Below are 13,155 nucleotides of genomic sequence, written 5' to 3' on the forward strand. Positions count from 1 at the left end.
ACAGTAAAGATTCTTTTTGATATAAACCCCAGGAAGTTGAGTGTTTACCTCATGATTCATAAATAATTTGCCTTTAGATTTTGAGGGTCTTATTAACTGCAGTACATTAGTTATTCTCGTAGTTTCTTATGAAGTAGAATACTAAAAAAAAAAAAAAAAATTGAGGAGCAAACATTAAATATCATATAAATAACACAATGAACATGTTAAGACATTAGCTAGTAGACTTTTTACATGTTCTTCAATAGATTGTGACAGCTGTTGATGTATTTTGCACCGGCTGCACTCCTATTTAGACATTAGATTTGACCGTTAGTCAAGTGGCTCCACAAATGATAACATTGGTTCCCTTTCAAGTAGGGAATATTAACCATTACAAAATGGGGTGTTTCCCTTTAAGACACTGAAACTGAACTGAAAACTCTATACCAAAGATTCTCGCTAGAGCAGGGTGGCCCTGCTGAGGCGCCGCCACACAACCATAAGACAGCAGCAACCCCTATAATCATCGCCATTTTCTTTTTTCAGCCAACCCGATTACTCCTGAGACAGTGTACCTTTCGAGCTGTATTTCTGTTTTTTTTTTTTTTTTAAGTCTGTGCTAGGTTAGTCCCAACACGGCCTTGTGTCCCGTGGGAGGCCTGCTTCTCGAGTAGTAGTCCCTCCCGGGATCCTATTAGACTGACTCGCTCCAGTCGGAGTATATAAAATTGTATTTTTTGCAATATTATCGTATCTACTACACATAAATATAAGACTATTTTGTGGACTCTCTGGTTTCGTTTTCATTTCCAACAGTGTGTGTATATTATTGCTTTTGTGTTTTTTTTTTTATAGCTACAGAGAGTTAAAAAAAATAAAAATAAATAATCCAGAGCAACTTGTAGGCGTTTCTGCTAGCAGGTCGATGCTGCTTTAGTATTGCTTCTGTAGTGCTATTACAAAGGCTTTTTTTTCAAGCACTCTTTCTGTTTTCATTCTGAATTTAGAAATCTGATTCACAACATACAGTAACTGCGACTCGTCGCCACCTGATCCTTAGGGACTGAGTTTTATGGCAAGCCATATTAATAAAGGCATAATATTCCTGTTTCAGGGAACCAGGGTTATGATAATAACTCGAAGTTGTGGTTGGTTTTGGAATCCTGGCTTATTATGATATCTGGTAGTGGCATAGATTTTTGACTGAAGTCCAGACTGCCAGAGCTGTTCAAATGCTGGAATCTAGGGATACACAAACGTGTACTGTAGCTGGTACCAGTTTGCTATTAATGTGCAGATTGTGGACACATTGTAAAACCACAGGTTGGTACAGTAAATGTTGTGGGAGGTCAGCTTTTGATTTATTATGTTATGCACATAATACAATGAATTCATCTTAATTTCAGTGTGTAAATACCAACATTTGTTTCTAATCATTACTGTTTTGGAAAAATTCAAGCTTCTTTTAATTTGATTAGTGTACAGTATATATTTTGAATGTTGAATTTGGAACAAACAACATTTTGTTTAGTCCAGACTGCGTTCACTTTTCGTTCCTTTTATGAATCTGCTCCCACTCCACTCCAATGTTGAACGTTGCAGCTTTACAGTAACCTAAATGGTACACACTTATGAAACAATGCTCAGAAAGATTACTGTTCATGTTCAATGACAGTACAGCAGCCTCATCTGTTCAGAAATCAAGAAATGCTTCTGGCACTTGGCTTATATCTATGCAATGCAGAACATCAACTTTGGGATGAATGTGATTAGGTGCACCTGAGGTAAGCAGTGACCCGTTCTCCACATGGCAACAGTCCAGCAGGATATAAAACCTTATGCAAGACTACATTCCAGTGCCGATTTGTACCAAAACACTTTGTTTTACCAGTGGAATCAAAAGCAAGTGGTCTTGGAGCTAGCACTTAAGGGAGGTCTGCAACATTGAAAGAAATTTACTGAGAGCTTGGTCCTCATAGAATAGTCACGTGAAAGAAGTTTACTGTAGTGTGTAATTGCAGTTTAAGAAGTAGACAAATAACCTTGAGAGTATCTACGAAACAAGAAAATCATCATGAAGATGGATTGAAGAGCGCATGAAGCATTGCAATTTTGTTTTTTCTGTTTGATTCAAAAGACTGCTGCTCCTTGAATTAACCTAGTTCAACAAATAAATTAATGTACAAACTAATTGTTCCATTATTCACTGTTGCTCTCCCTATTGTAAATGCAGAGTCCTGGGACCACTAAACAAGGACACTTCTTTCTGTTCATAACGTTTTAACCTGAACAGCGTTCCAAGTTTTTCATCAGAGTATCACTCATCAGCCTGCTTTTTTTTTTTTTTGCATTTTGATTTTTATTTATACACAGTACAGCAGCATTCCCTGGACTAACAGGTCTATGAAACAACATTCATCCAGAAGATCTATTGCATAATTCTGCTGTACAAAAATGAATCATTGTTTTTATAGCGATGTGAAATTAGTTACAATCCATTGGGTATAATTAATTATTTTATTTCATGAAAGGTGAAGGATCATAGTCACACAGTCCAGACAGGAGCCCTGTGAGGTTCCCCTCCCAGCTCTATAATAGCACCCGAGTCCTGAGCTGAACATCCTAATCTGTTCCGTGCTGGACACGGTCCGAGACAGGAATTGTACAGAAGTGTGTGGTGTGTTGTGTTGTGGACTGTCCAGGGTTCTACTGTAAGTTGAGACTGTGTCAAACAGTTCCTTTTTTTTCATTTTGTTTTTGTTGTTAATGATCAGTCCTGGTTAGGTAATTGCATTATTTAAAACAGAGTGAAATGTTTTAAATATCGTGTTCATGTGACAAATGAATGATTGGGGGAATGTTGTTACCATGGTAATCATGTACAGCAACGAATTAAAAACACTCCTGACATGATTCTAATCTATGTAAACCAAGGCGGAATGAGTAACTGTGACAGGTATAGGACTAAATCATGTACAACACAAATTGCAGAAGACCCCTGAGAATATCGCCACTCTGCCTTGGACTTTAGAGACGGCAAAACAATTGCCACTGCTTCAGCAGCTAACAGATTACTTCCCAAACTTTTAAACATTTTGGTGACCAAATGAAGAATATGATGATTTAAATGCATTGGATAATTCATTAAACACTGTATACCATTGAGTGGTGTATCTGTTTATACAGCACTGGGCAGGATTTGCAGTACCTTTCAGCTGTGGCTAAAAATGGCAATTTGTGACCTTCAACTGTAAAAAGTTAACTCCCTAATGTATTGTAATTTCCCCAGTCTCTGTCAGATGCACCTTTCTCATCATCCTTATCTTATTTCATACATACTCTGTGATGAGGATTATAATGTTAATAGCATTGCGATTATAGTACCAGTAGTTACTTTCAAAGAAAGGTCACCAAGTCAACAAATGACCGTACTTTTTCATGATCAAGGTTAATGCTTCAAAGGAACCATCAAAGGTCATCATCAAAGCATGAAATGTGGCAGTGCAGGTCTCCTCAGATGCCATTTTCCAAAATGGACTGCCACAAAATCCGTAATGTGCTTGGAGGGATAGATAGGATACAGGTTCTCAGTGGGTTATGCAAAAATAATCCGTGAGAGGGAGACATTCCCGAGTCGTCGTTGTCTTTACTCATGAATTTAATATTTGAGTTTAGCTACCCACTGAGGACCATGAACACTGCATTTGCTGTGGGGAGCTCTGAAGTCAAAGCTTGCCGAATCCATATTGTGATGTAACTTCTATAAGCTGGGCATTGAAATATGAAATACGTATATGCTTTGGAACACCCACACACAAAATTAATGATGGCACGATATTAAGCAGTATCTTGCAAAGAATTGCAAATAAAATTGCATCTTGCACATTTCTGATCTGCCTTGCTGTCCACACTGCAGGCAGCTGTGGGAAATAAAACGCTCAACTAATTTTCAGCATTTTTATTATTATTATTTGTTTATATATGCCACTTTTACCAAAATATAATCACTTATAATCTTTCACTCGCTGTCCTTTTTTATACGTGATTCATGAGGAACCCTCTCTGTATGCCTGTACTGGTTTTCCTAAAAGGTAATGGCTGCTGATACCAGAAAACATGATTCTAGTTGATCATTTTGGATGGCCCCTTATATCAACAGAAATATTATGTACATTAAAGTACTTCTGAATTTACATTTATTTTATTCATTCAAGTGTTTAAACTGAATAATTTAGGAAGGATTTTTTAAAATGTGAAAGGCCGGAAATAATGGCGCTGCAGTGGAACCTCAGCTCCCGCTCCTTGCTCCGGAGCGCTCTACTGACCCAGCTCCGGCTCCAGCATCCCCAGCACCAGCTCCTTTCTGGCTCTGGAGGTCAGCTCAGAAAACTGGCAAGCTCTGTCCCATCTCCAGACCACGGAGCTGGCTCCAGGGCTCCAGAGCCAAAGCATGGCCAACCCTAATTTGATTTGCTTTCTCTATTCATCTGTCTCTCTCAAAATATATTGTATTGTGGAATACTGTTGTGGATTCACTATCATGTATATTGATAATGAGGTCCATGCTTGGGCAGAAGCCAGGAGGTAAAACCACCAGTCACCCATTCAAAGAAGGAATTAAATCCTTTATCCACTCTCCTGGTTCCCAGTTTTCATCTCCCCACTATAGGCCCATGCTCGGTTTGTGGGCACTGGAATATAAATATCACTCTTGACAGGACAGTCTCCAGCTGTGCTAATTATTTATTGAACTTTAGGCCCTTGTGAAAAACCTAGTGAGCCAGAAAGAGAGGTTTGTCCTTGGAGAGTGGAGGAGATGAAATGGTTGCCAGAGGAGAAAGAGGGTGGCTGGTACTAATGAATAACTCTGTGGGTCATGGCTGAGTGACCATGAGCAACTGGGCTTCATTTTAGCAGTATCATCAGTAGAGAACAAGCAGCCTTTTCATTGGAGATCGAAGCTGCATGTTTTCAGATGCCTAAGGCATGGTGCGTCCGTTCTTTTAAGGAAGGTTAGTAAGAACCACACATTTTGTGTGTGGTTGGGTCTTATCAGGGCAGATCGTAAGGGGTAATTTGTCTAATGGAGAGATGGAATAGTGTTCCTGAAGGATTTTTGAAAGCATGCTAATGGACAGTGCTGTGTGTACTGTGATGGCTGCCGGCGTCTGGACTGCCAGTTTTTGAGCCAGTAATAAACCCAACTGAAAACAGAGCAGACCCTCTCATTGTTAACTGTCATTCTGGCAGACCGGTTTAAGAAGCCTTATGAAAAATGTAATGTGGAACTGAACATACACATAATGCAACATACTGTAGCTACTCCGAGTTAAAGTACAAGTTTAAAGTACCTTTGTGTGTGATGCCATGGTATTTTCAAGCATGTGTGTATGCATTTATGATGCTGTTGTATTACCCCGGAGATCTGAAAGCACTTTGCTTTTATGCAGTGCTGACATTTAAAATGTATAGTCTGCCACCTGAGAAATGTGACTAGCTTTCAGATGGATCCCTCTAACACGGAAATGTAAATGGCTCCAAAAGTTGTTCAGCATCTCCCTTGTGCTGGTAGCAGCTGTCCACAGACCCACAGTCTGCCTGCTTGTGTCATCGGGGTTATCTCCAGATCTGGGATTCCTCCACATCCACCCCTTCTTTTTTCAGTCTACAATGATTTAAATCTTATACGTTTTGTTTTTGATCAAAGCTAAAATCACTGCTGAGGAGATACTGACGACACTAGAAATACAGTATAGGAAGATGACCTGCTAAACTTTACTACTCTACATATTGCCCATCCAGCGCAGGATTTGGAACACCTGCTTCTGTTGAATCCCCATTGAGATTAAAAGGTTGTTGAGCTACAACAAGCGCATCGTTTGACATAAATCTGCAAAGTGGAAGAATTCTTCTGGAGGAAAATGTGACCATTCCTCAATCATTTCTGTCTCTGTTTCCTTAAGGGAAGTTGTGGATGGAAATCTGAATCTGAAACTCCAGAATTGCCCATGCCTCACAGCGTCCTCACTTTTGATACTGTGCAACTGTACTGCTAAATACATGTCGGGGAATGCAATTTGCATAACTAGTTAAACAATAAAAAGGGTGTTCTGCATGTTGCTGATGTGTTTCAAATTTGATGTCCAGCACCAGTTACAGAATCCACGATATAAAACCACAGACATTTTAGGGGGGGAAAATGGAGCCAGGAAATACATGTTACAGTAAGTTGTGTGTGTAAAATATATAGGCTGTGTGGTCCAGTGGTTAAAGAAAAGGGCTTGTAACCAGGAGGTCCCCGGTTCAAATTCCACATCAGCCACTGACTCATTGCGTGACCCTGAGCAAGTCACTTAACCTCCTTGTGCTCGGTCTTTCGGGTGAGACATAGTTGTAAGTGACTCTGCAGCTGATGCATAGTTCACACACCCTAGTCTCTGTAAGTTGCCTTGGATAAAGGCGTCTGCTAAATAAACAAATAATAATAATAGAATTACTGTAAGTAATGGTAAAATATACAGTTTTGGAATGAGAAACCAATTCACTAGACAGCATTGCTGGCTGGCGGTGTGAATCCCTGCCTGTTACTGGTGGACAGGCTGCGATTTAAAACTGCAGGGCTCCTGGGTCATGTGGTTCCCTCACACGACAATGCAGCTTAAGAACAACTGCTGACCTAGCTAAAATACCAGTCAGTGAAAATCTTTTGACACTCAAAGTAAGCGTGTCTCATTTTGTTTCTAATTCTACTACTATAGGCTTTCAAATTGGAGAAATGAGCGAGCTGTGGACTGGGAGCCACTGCCAAAAGAGTGTGATCCTGAGTGTGATTCTGTATCTTCTGAAGTTTACCCCCTAAAGAAACCCCCAATTCATTTGAATAATTGCTTGCCCACAGTTTCAGCCTAGGCACTTGTACCGTGTGTGCATGTATTTTACTGTGATTCTTGGATGTAATGTAAAGATCTCCACCCCTGCTTCAGGGATATTACCTGCATCAGAGTCTAAAACATATCTTTCGGCAGCAATGCCATAATGGCTGTATGTGGGTGCACGTGAGTAATGTTGTTTTGATTGGGAACTCATGTCAACTACCTCTCTGAATGAATGGTTGAACAGACTTTAGGAATTCAGTGTTTCTAAAAATGAAATACATGCAAACATCAAATCCACTTTGTTGCACTCCTGTCCATTACAGTAGCTTATTATGAACCTGATTTGTTCACTGGAGTGCAAGCTACAATGCCTGCCTCCTGAAACAGATTTCATTTTCACCTTTTAATATACTGGTGTTCTTCCAAATTCAGCTTCTTGAATTTCAATGCTGAATCTAATTTGTCACTCTGCATAGGGTTATTATGTTAATCAAATTATTTGAACATAAATAACCTTGTGGCAGTGAGCAGTTTAAGGTTTTAAATAATTTGCACTTATATTTGCCTGAGATTCACAAAGCAAGTACTCTTGGTTGGAATTACAGCAAGGTAGAACATTTAATTATTTAGGGTTTCATTGTACAATACTTTGCTTAGAATGAATGTTTAACTGAAAAAAAAAGCATTTTGGGGATAATGTTTTTAGTTCTATTTTTTTATGTGTGACTGAATGCAAACTCATATACATACTTTTTTCTGTTATTTCTCATCATATGTAAATTGGCACTTTAGGCTGGACTTGCTTTGACCAGCATTGTCAGACTTGCATTGAGAACTTGAACTCTGAAGTAAAATTTCTCAATTTATTCTTTTGTAAATTCTGCTGTAGAGGTTTAGTATTTTATTAGTCATAGTCGATCAGTTTTAGTCTACAGTTGATACAGTGATTGCAATTTAATTGTGCTTGTTCTCTTTGAAGTTGGGCTATTGAATCCTAGTGGGATTTGTTTTGCTGGTCTACCATGTGAGAAATGAATATCACAAGCAGCATAGCTGGAGAAAGGAACTTGAATTGTCCCTTGGTAGGTTTCATCAACATTCTTGTTTTTGTAGAGAACAGATGGTGCTCTCTTTCAGCAGCTCTACATTTATAATAGCCTACATATTCACACTCTCCATGTCTTTTGAGTAGACAATGTTTGATAGCAGTCTGTCTCGAGATGCAACATTGGTTATTGGTTATTGCCCAGAAACTTGAATTGGTGCTTCCTGTAGGAACTGGATTTGCCTAAAACATTGTTATAAAATTATTCTTTTTTACAATGTTACCTATCTGACTAGTTTTAAGGGTTATTTGACTACTATGTTTAGCTATTCCCTACACTTTCAAGGTTTTGTCATATACAGTACAATTGAACCTGCGCGTTCCAATTGTAATTGATCCAAAGCAAACCAACACAAATAACTGAACCTGGCTCTAATTTTTCCTGTCGGTTTTGCTTTGATTTTTCTGGCACGTCATTTTGATTATGTAACCAGACCAATAAACTAAATTCTGTTGTATCAGACATTTAAATTAGTACGTTCATTTGATTTGTTGTTCTATTCTGTATTGCTTCCTAAAGGTGGAGCAAGGTTTTAGCAATAGAGTTTAATGCACACTCTCAGATTTCATTGTGTGAGTCGACCCCTAGATTGTGCTATTTTACAAATTTGGTTCAGTGTGTCTAAGTGTAAACAAAACAGTTATACTAAGTATAATAAACATGGAAACCATACTACTGATGTAAAAAAAAGGATTTTAAGAAAGATCTCCTTTGCCTGATGTATGAAATGGATTTAGTTTGACAATTCCCTTTTTCCTCTCTGTTTCCACAGTCTGTAGATAAACACAGAGCCCTAGAAGAAACCAAAAATTACACAACCCAGTCTTTGGCGAGCGTTGCCTACCTGATAAACACCTTAGCCAACAATGTCCTCCAGATGCTGGATATCCAGGCGTCCCAGCTGCGCCGCATGGAGTCCTCCATCAACCACATCTCTCAGGTAAGTGTCTATTATTATAGGGTTCCTCTGTGGGCTCCAGCACCTGATCTAGATCGACTAAAGCAAGCTCAGACATGGGCTCGGACAATGTTTTACAACTACTTTTGGGACCTAGAATTGTGATGTCATACTATGTTGTGTGGTATCCAAACCAGCGACAGGGCTGCATCAATGCATCACCAGGATTGTCAAAAGTACTACTTTGGCACTTCACTGCCCTGAGCAATCTCAAAACGTAATTATCGAGCATTTGCTTGTGGTATCTTGTGGTAGGATGGCTTGCAGTGGTGAAGGTGTGGTGACGTCACGGACCAGGAAGTAACTGAACCAAAACAATGGATGGGAGGGTGAAGCTGAATGCTACGGCACTCAGCGTGTTTAATAAATAAATAAACAAAACAAAAGATTTAAACAATAACAAAACACTAAACAAAAAGACACAAGGGCCAAACAAACCAGACAGACAAACAAGTAAGTGTCGTGCTGGCTAATCCAGCACATCTTAGCAATTGTTATTTTAAATTCCTCTCTATCTCCCCATTCCTCCTCTCTGTACACCCAACCCTGCAGCACGGACAGCTGCAGGTTCTTATACTCTGGCCGAGGGGTTAACTAGCTGTTAATTATCTTATTACCCCTCGTCCACAGTCTGCACGCGTTTGGTAAGGATGCGTGACTGTCGGCTAGTTAAATAATCAGTAGCTGATCAACCACGCATCCTCACAGGTTTCTAAACTATAAATTATAAGAAATGCGCTGCGCTGTTATCCGCGCCGCAAACAATAATACAAATAATAATAAATAGGGGCGGGACACTCCGTCACATATCTAAACTAGTATAGGTAAGTGATATTGGAACATTTCTGTAATATCACTGTGAAATCTTAATGTCATTGTAAACACCCTTTTTAAAGCAATGCACATTTCATTTACTATGCTCAATCCAAAATATTGGCATAGCTCCTCCTGTACAGCACTTTTGAAGTTGCAAACCTATGTCATGGTAAATAAAAGGACAAATTGATCCCCCCCCCCCCCCCCCCCAGAATAATAGCGCTTCTATCACAGTGTGCCATTTTGGGGCCAGGGGGAGTATTGGATTTATGGAAGAATGTGTTCAGGGCAGTGTGACAAAGCCACAGATATTTCCTTGTATGCTGCAAGTCCATATCTAATGATCCTCTGACAACAGCGAGACAGCTGTCGGCACCAATGACTTGTTTGAGAAATACAAACCTGACGGTAGTTCTTTATTCAGAGTAATGAGCTGGAGCCTTATGAATTAAAGTATGCATCAGTGTGCAGGACCTGTCACCCTGTTAGCTTGACTTGCGATAATGGATTGACCTTTGGGGCTTGGCTACAAATGAAGCACAGAAGGGAGTGACTGAAATTGATTTCCCACGTTCCTAAAGTGAAAGGGAGTATACACACTACTGTACATGGTCCCATATTTCAAAGGTTTAAGACACAGGAAAAGTAATTTTTACTTCGAAATATACTGTTTCATTTTTATTAGGAATACTTGGTATTCAGAATTAAATTTTCACTCATGTATTTTACGGAAACAAGGAACATAGAATACCACAGAATAAGCCAGTAGAGGCTACTGGGCTCTTGGAGTTTATGAAACGTAGATTACGACTTTAGCTGGCAGGTTAGAAGTTATCAACGATATATAATTGACATGTTGCATGCAGTAGCAAATAAATACAAATAAAAAATGTCAATAGTGCGGTCTGGTCCTGTTAAATGTGTATCTGCAGGGCTCTGCCCTAAGGACCTTATTTAGTGTTTGGCTTATTAATGCATTTTCTTTCCCATTAAAAATGTATTGCAAAAATAGCTTATCAGACTATCATTGAGGGAAAATAGCAGGGGTGTCGATTCAAATGTAATTATTTTGTGAAAAATAGCACATCAGGTAATTTTGTAGGTATCGAAGATTGACATTTCTTTTTGTTTTGTTTAATTAGGCTCACACAGCCAATACTTGTTCAAATGGCTGCTTATTTGTAATAAAAAAAAATGTATTAGATTTCTGTGCATTTAAATGTCTATTTACTTTCAACAAATTGTTCTGTGTATAAATGATGAATTACGACCTACAATATGATTACAATCTCCATGTTGATTGTTTGTTAGAGGTTGTAAACCAGCCTTTGGGATTTCTAATAGGTAATCTCTGACAGACTATTGACTGTGAAGAAGCTTTAGACCATTAGTATTACCATGGTACCAATGGCATGAATGTTCAAACGGCTGCTGATGTTAGATGTACTGAAAACCATCTTCCAATCGAGTTGAAAGCAATGCCTCTTCTTGTGGATAGCAAAAGAAAATGTGCAGTTCATTTGTAGTCTCACCTCCTGGAAGCCATTACGAATGAAGGCAGCAATGCAATAGCTCATTCTCCATCACTAAAGTTGGTACACCATTAATCCTCTCAAGAAATTGAAATCTACTGTGGACGGGTTCAGAATGAAAATTTGAGCTGGGGATTCCTGTCGCTTTTTTTTATTATTATTTAGTCTGAATACCCATTCTGTGTGTAACACAATGCTGAGAGAGAGAGATCATGTTGAGTGCAGTTTGATGTACTGTGCAATCCTTCCTTCAGTTTTAAATGGGGAACATTTTGCGCAGTGGGAGTATTTTTATTCATTTTGATATTGCGATCTTTAGTGTGACTGAGTCTAAAATGAGAATGCACACGTTTCTGTTCTGTTTGTTGATATCTGAAGTGTTGTAATTCTGTACACTAGCAGGTTAGGATGGCACGGTATGTGCCAGTGTATGTGGCAATAAGGTTTACTGTTTTCTGTCAGAATACACAACGTTCCTATTTCAGAGTTTTAAACACGCAAAGTTCAAGAAGTCATTTCTAGCCATGGCAGGTGCCTCAATGTATACTAATATACTTGTAAAAGGTGTTCCAGTAATAATCATTGCAGTGCCTTAGTGTATGGTACAGTATTTCTCTCATTGCAGATGCATTGTCATAGGTGGAGTGTGTTTTGATATAAGCTAGCATTTATAGTACTGACACAGCAGGCACAAACACACCTGCACGGCAGTGTTTGGATACAAGGGGTGATTGGAGGAGAAACCTACACTATTATAGGTGTGAGATGAGATTGTAGGTGTTTTTTTTTTTTTTAATCAAATTATTAGTAAACTAGCATTGATTGAACCTGAAATGAGTGGGAGAAATAAATTGTGTTTGCTAGCAGATCATTTTCACAAAATGCATCTTAGACACCTGCAAAAATAATGAATCCTTATTTTAGTAACCATTTAAAATCTGAATTCAAAATAATGGAATACAGACAGAGTCTTCAACAAATTATTTTTGGATCTATAAATGTTAATTGACAGTGTCTGTTAATACAGTTAGCATGACCAGGTGCATAGAGGAGGTATAAGAGTCTAACATTACAGTGTGCTGTTGGTTCGTACCTGGCATCGTCGCAGGTATGGAGCTGTGTCTGTGGGAGATGACCTGCCTGCCTTCTGTCATGTGCTGTGAAGGGCTCTTTACAATATTCTGCTTTGGTGCTCAGTTCAAAATAAATAAATAAATACATTTCAGACCACACCGATTTAACATTATGGACAGGACTCCTGCTGGACAATGTCTCGCTGACTTCAATTGAAAATTGTTTGCTAAAAGATGTTTTGAGTAGAGATTATTTTATGGAAAGAAATGTGGAGACTATAAGGCTGACCTGAATTACAAGGTTCCCTCGGCTTTGCCTTTTAGACGGTGGACATTCACAAAGAGAAAGTGGCCAGGAGGGAGATTGGCATCCTGACGACCAACAAGAACACCTCGAGAACTCACAAAATCATTGCACCCGCCAACCCGGAGAGACCTGTGCGCTACATCCGGAAGCCCATCGATTACACGATGCTCGATGACATTGGCCATGGAGTGAAGGTAGGCATCGACTCATTGGGGATTGGGGGTAGGGGTAGCTGTGTCCATAAGGCCATGATTGTGATATGTATTAGTGTAACATTTGCCATAGCTAGCCTTGTTAGTTCTGAGATTCTACATTTAACCATTTCCCTTTGTCACCATTGACATTTAACATCAGCAGGTAGCACATCAAACTGTTGACTCTACAGTACCTGTGTTAAGGTCCATTTGACAACGATATGCAATTGTACTGTAGTGACGTCTGATGGATCAGCCACAGCATTGTTGGCTGTTTGTTTGTTTGTTTGTTTGTTTGTTTGATTTATTTTA

At 39.1% G+C, this 13,155-nt stretch overlaps 1 protein-coding gene across 34 annotated transcripts in view; it reads left to right on the plus strand.

Moving 5' to 3' along the window:
• Positions 1 to 13,155, plus strand: part of LOC117410337 (abl interactor 2) — a 56,693-nt gene that overhangs the window by 17,133 nt on the left and 26,405 nt on the right. For all 34 annotated transcript variants that reach the window (XM_059032140.1, XM_059032139.1, XM_059032141.1 and 31 more), the window contains exons 2-3: positions 8,736 to 8,903; positions 12,667 to 12,843. In XM_059032140.1, the coding sequence (XP_058888123.1) occupies positions 8,736 to 8,903; positions 12,667 to 12,843 (345 nt within the window). The remainder of the gene's footprint in view (positions 1 to 8,735; positions 8,904 to 12,666; positions 12,844 to 13,155) is intronic.

Source organism: Acipenser ruthenus, chromosome 10 (assembly GCF_902713425.1).
Source record: "Acipenser ruthenus chromosome 10, fAciRut3.2 maternal haplotype, whole genome shotgun sequence".
In the NCBI taxonomy this organism is placed as follows: Eukaryota; Metazoa; Chordata; class Actinopteri; order Acipenseriformes; family Acipenseridae; genus Acipenser; species Acipenser ruthenus.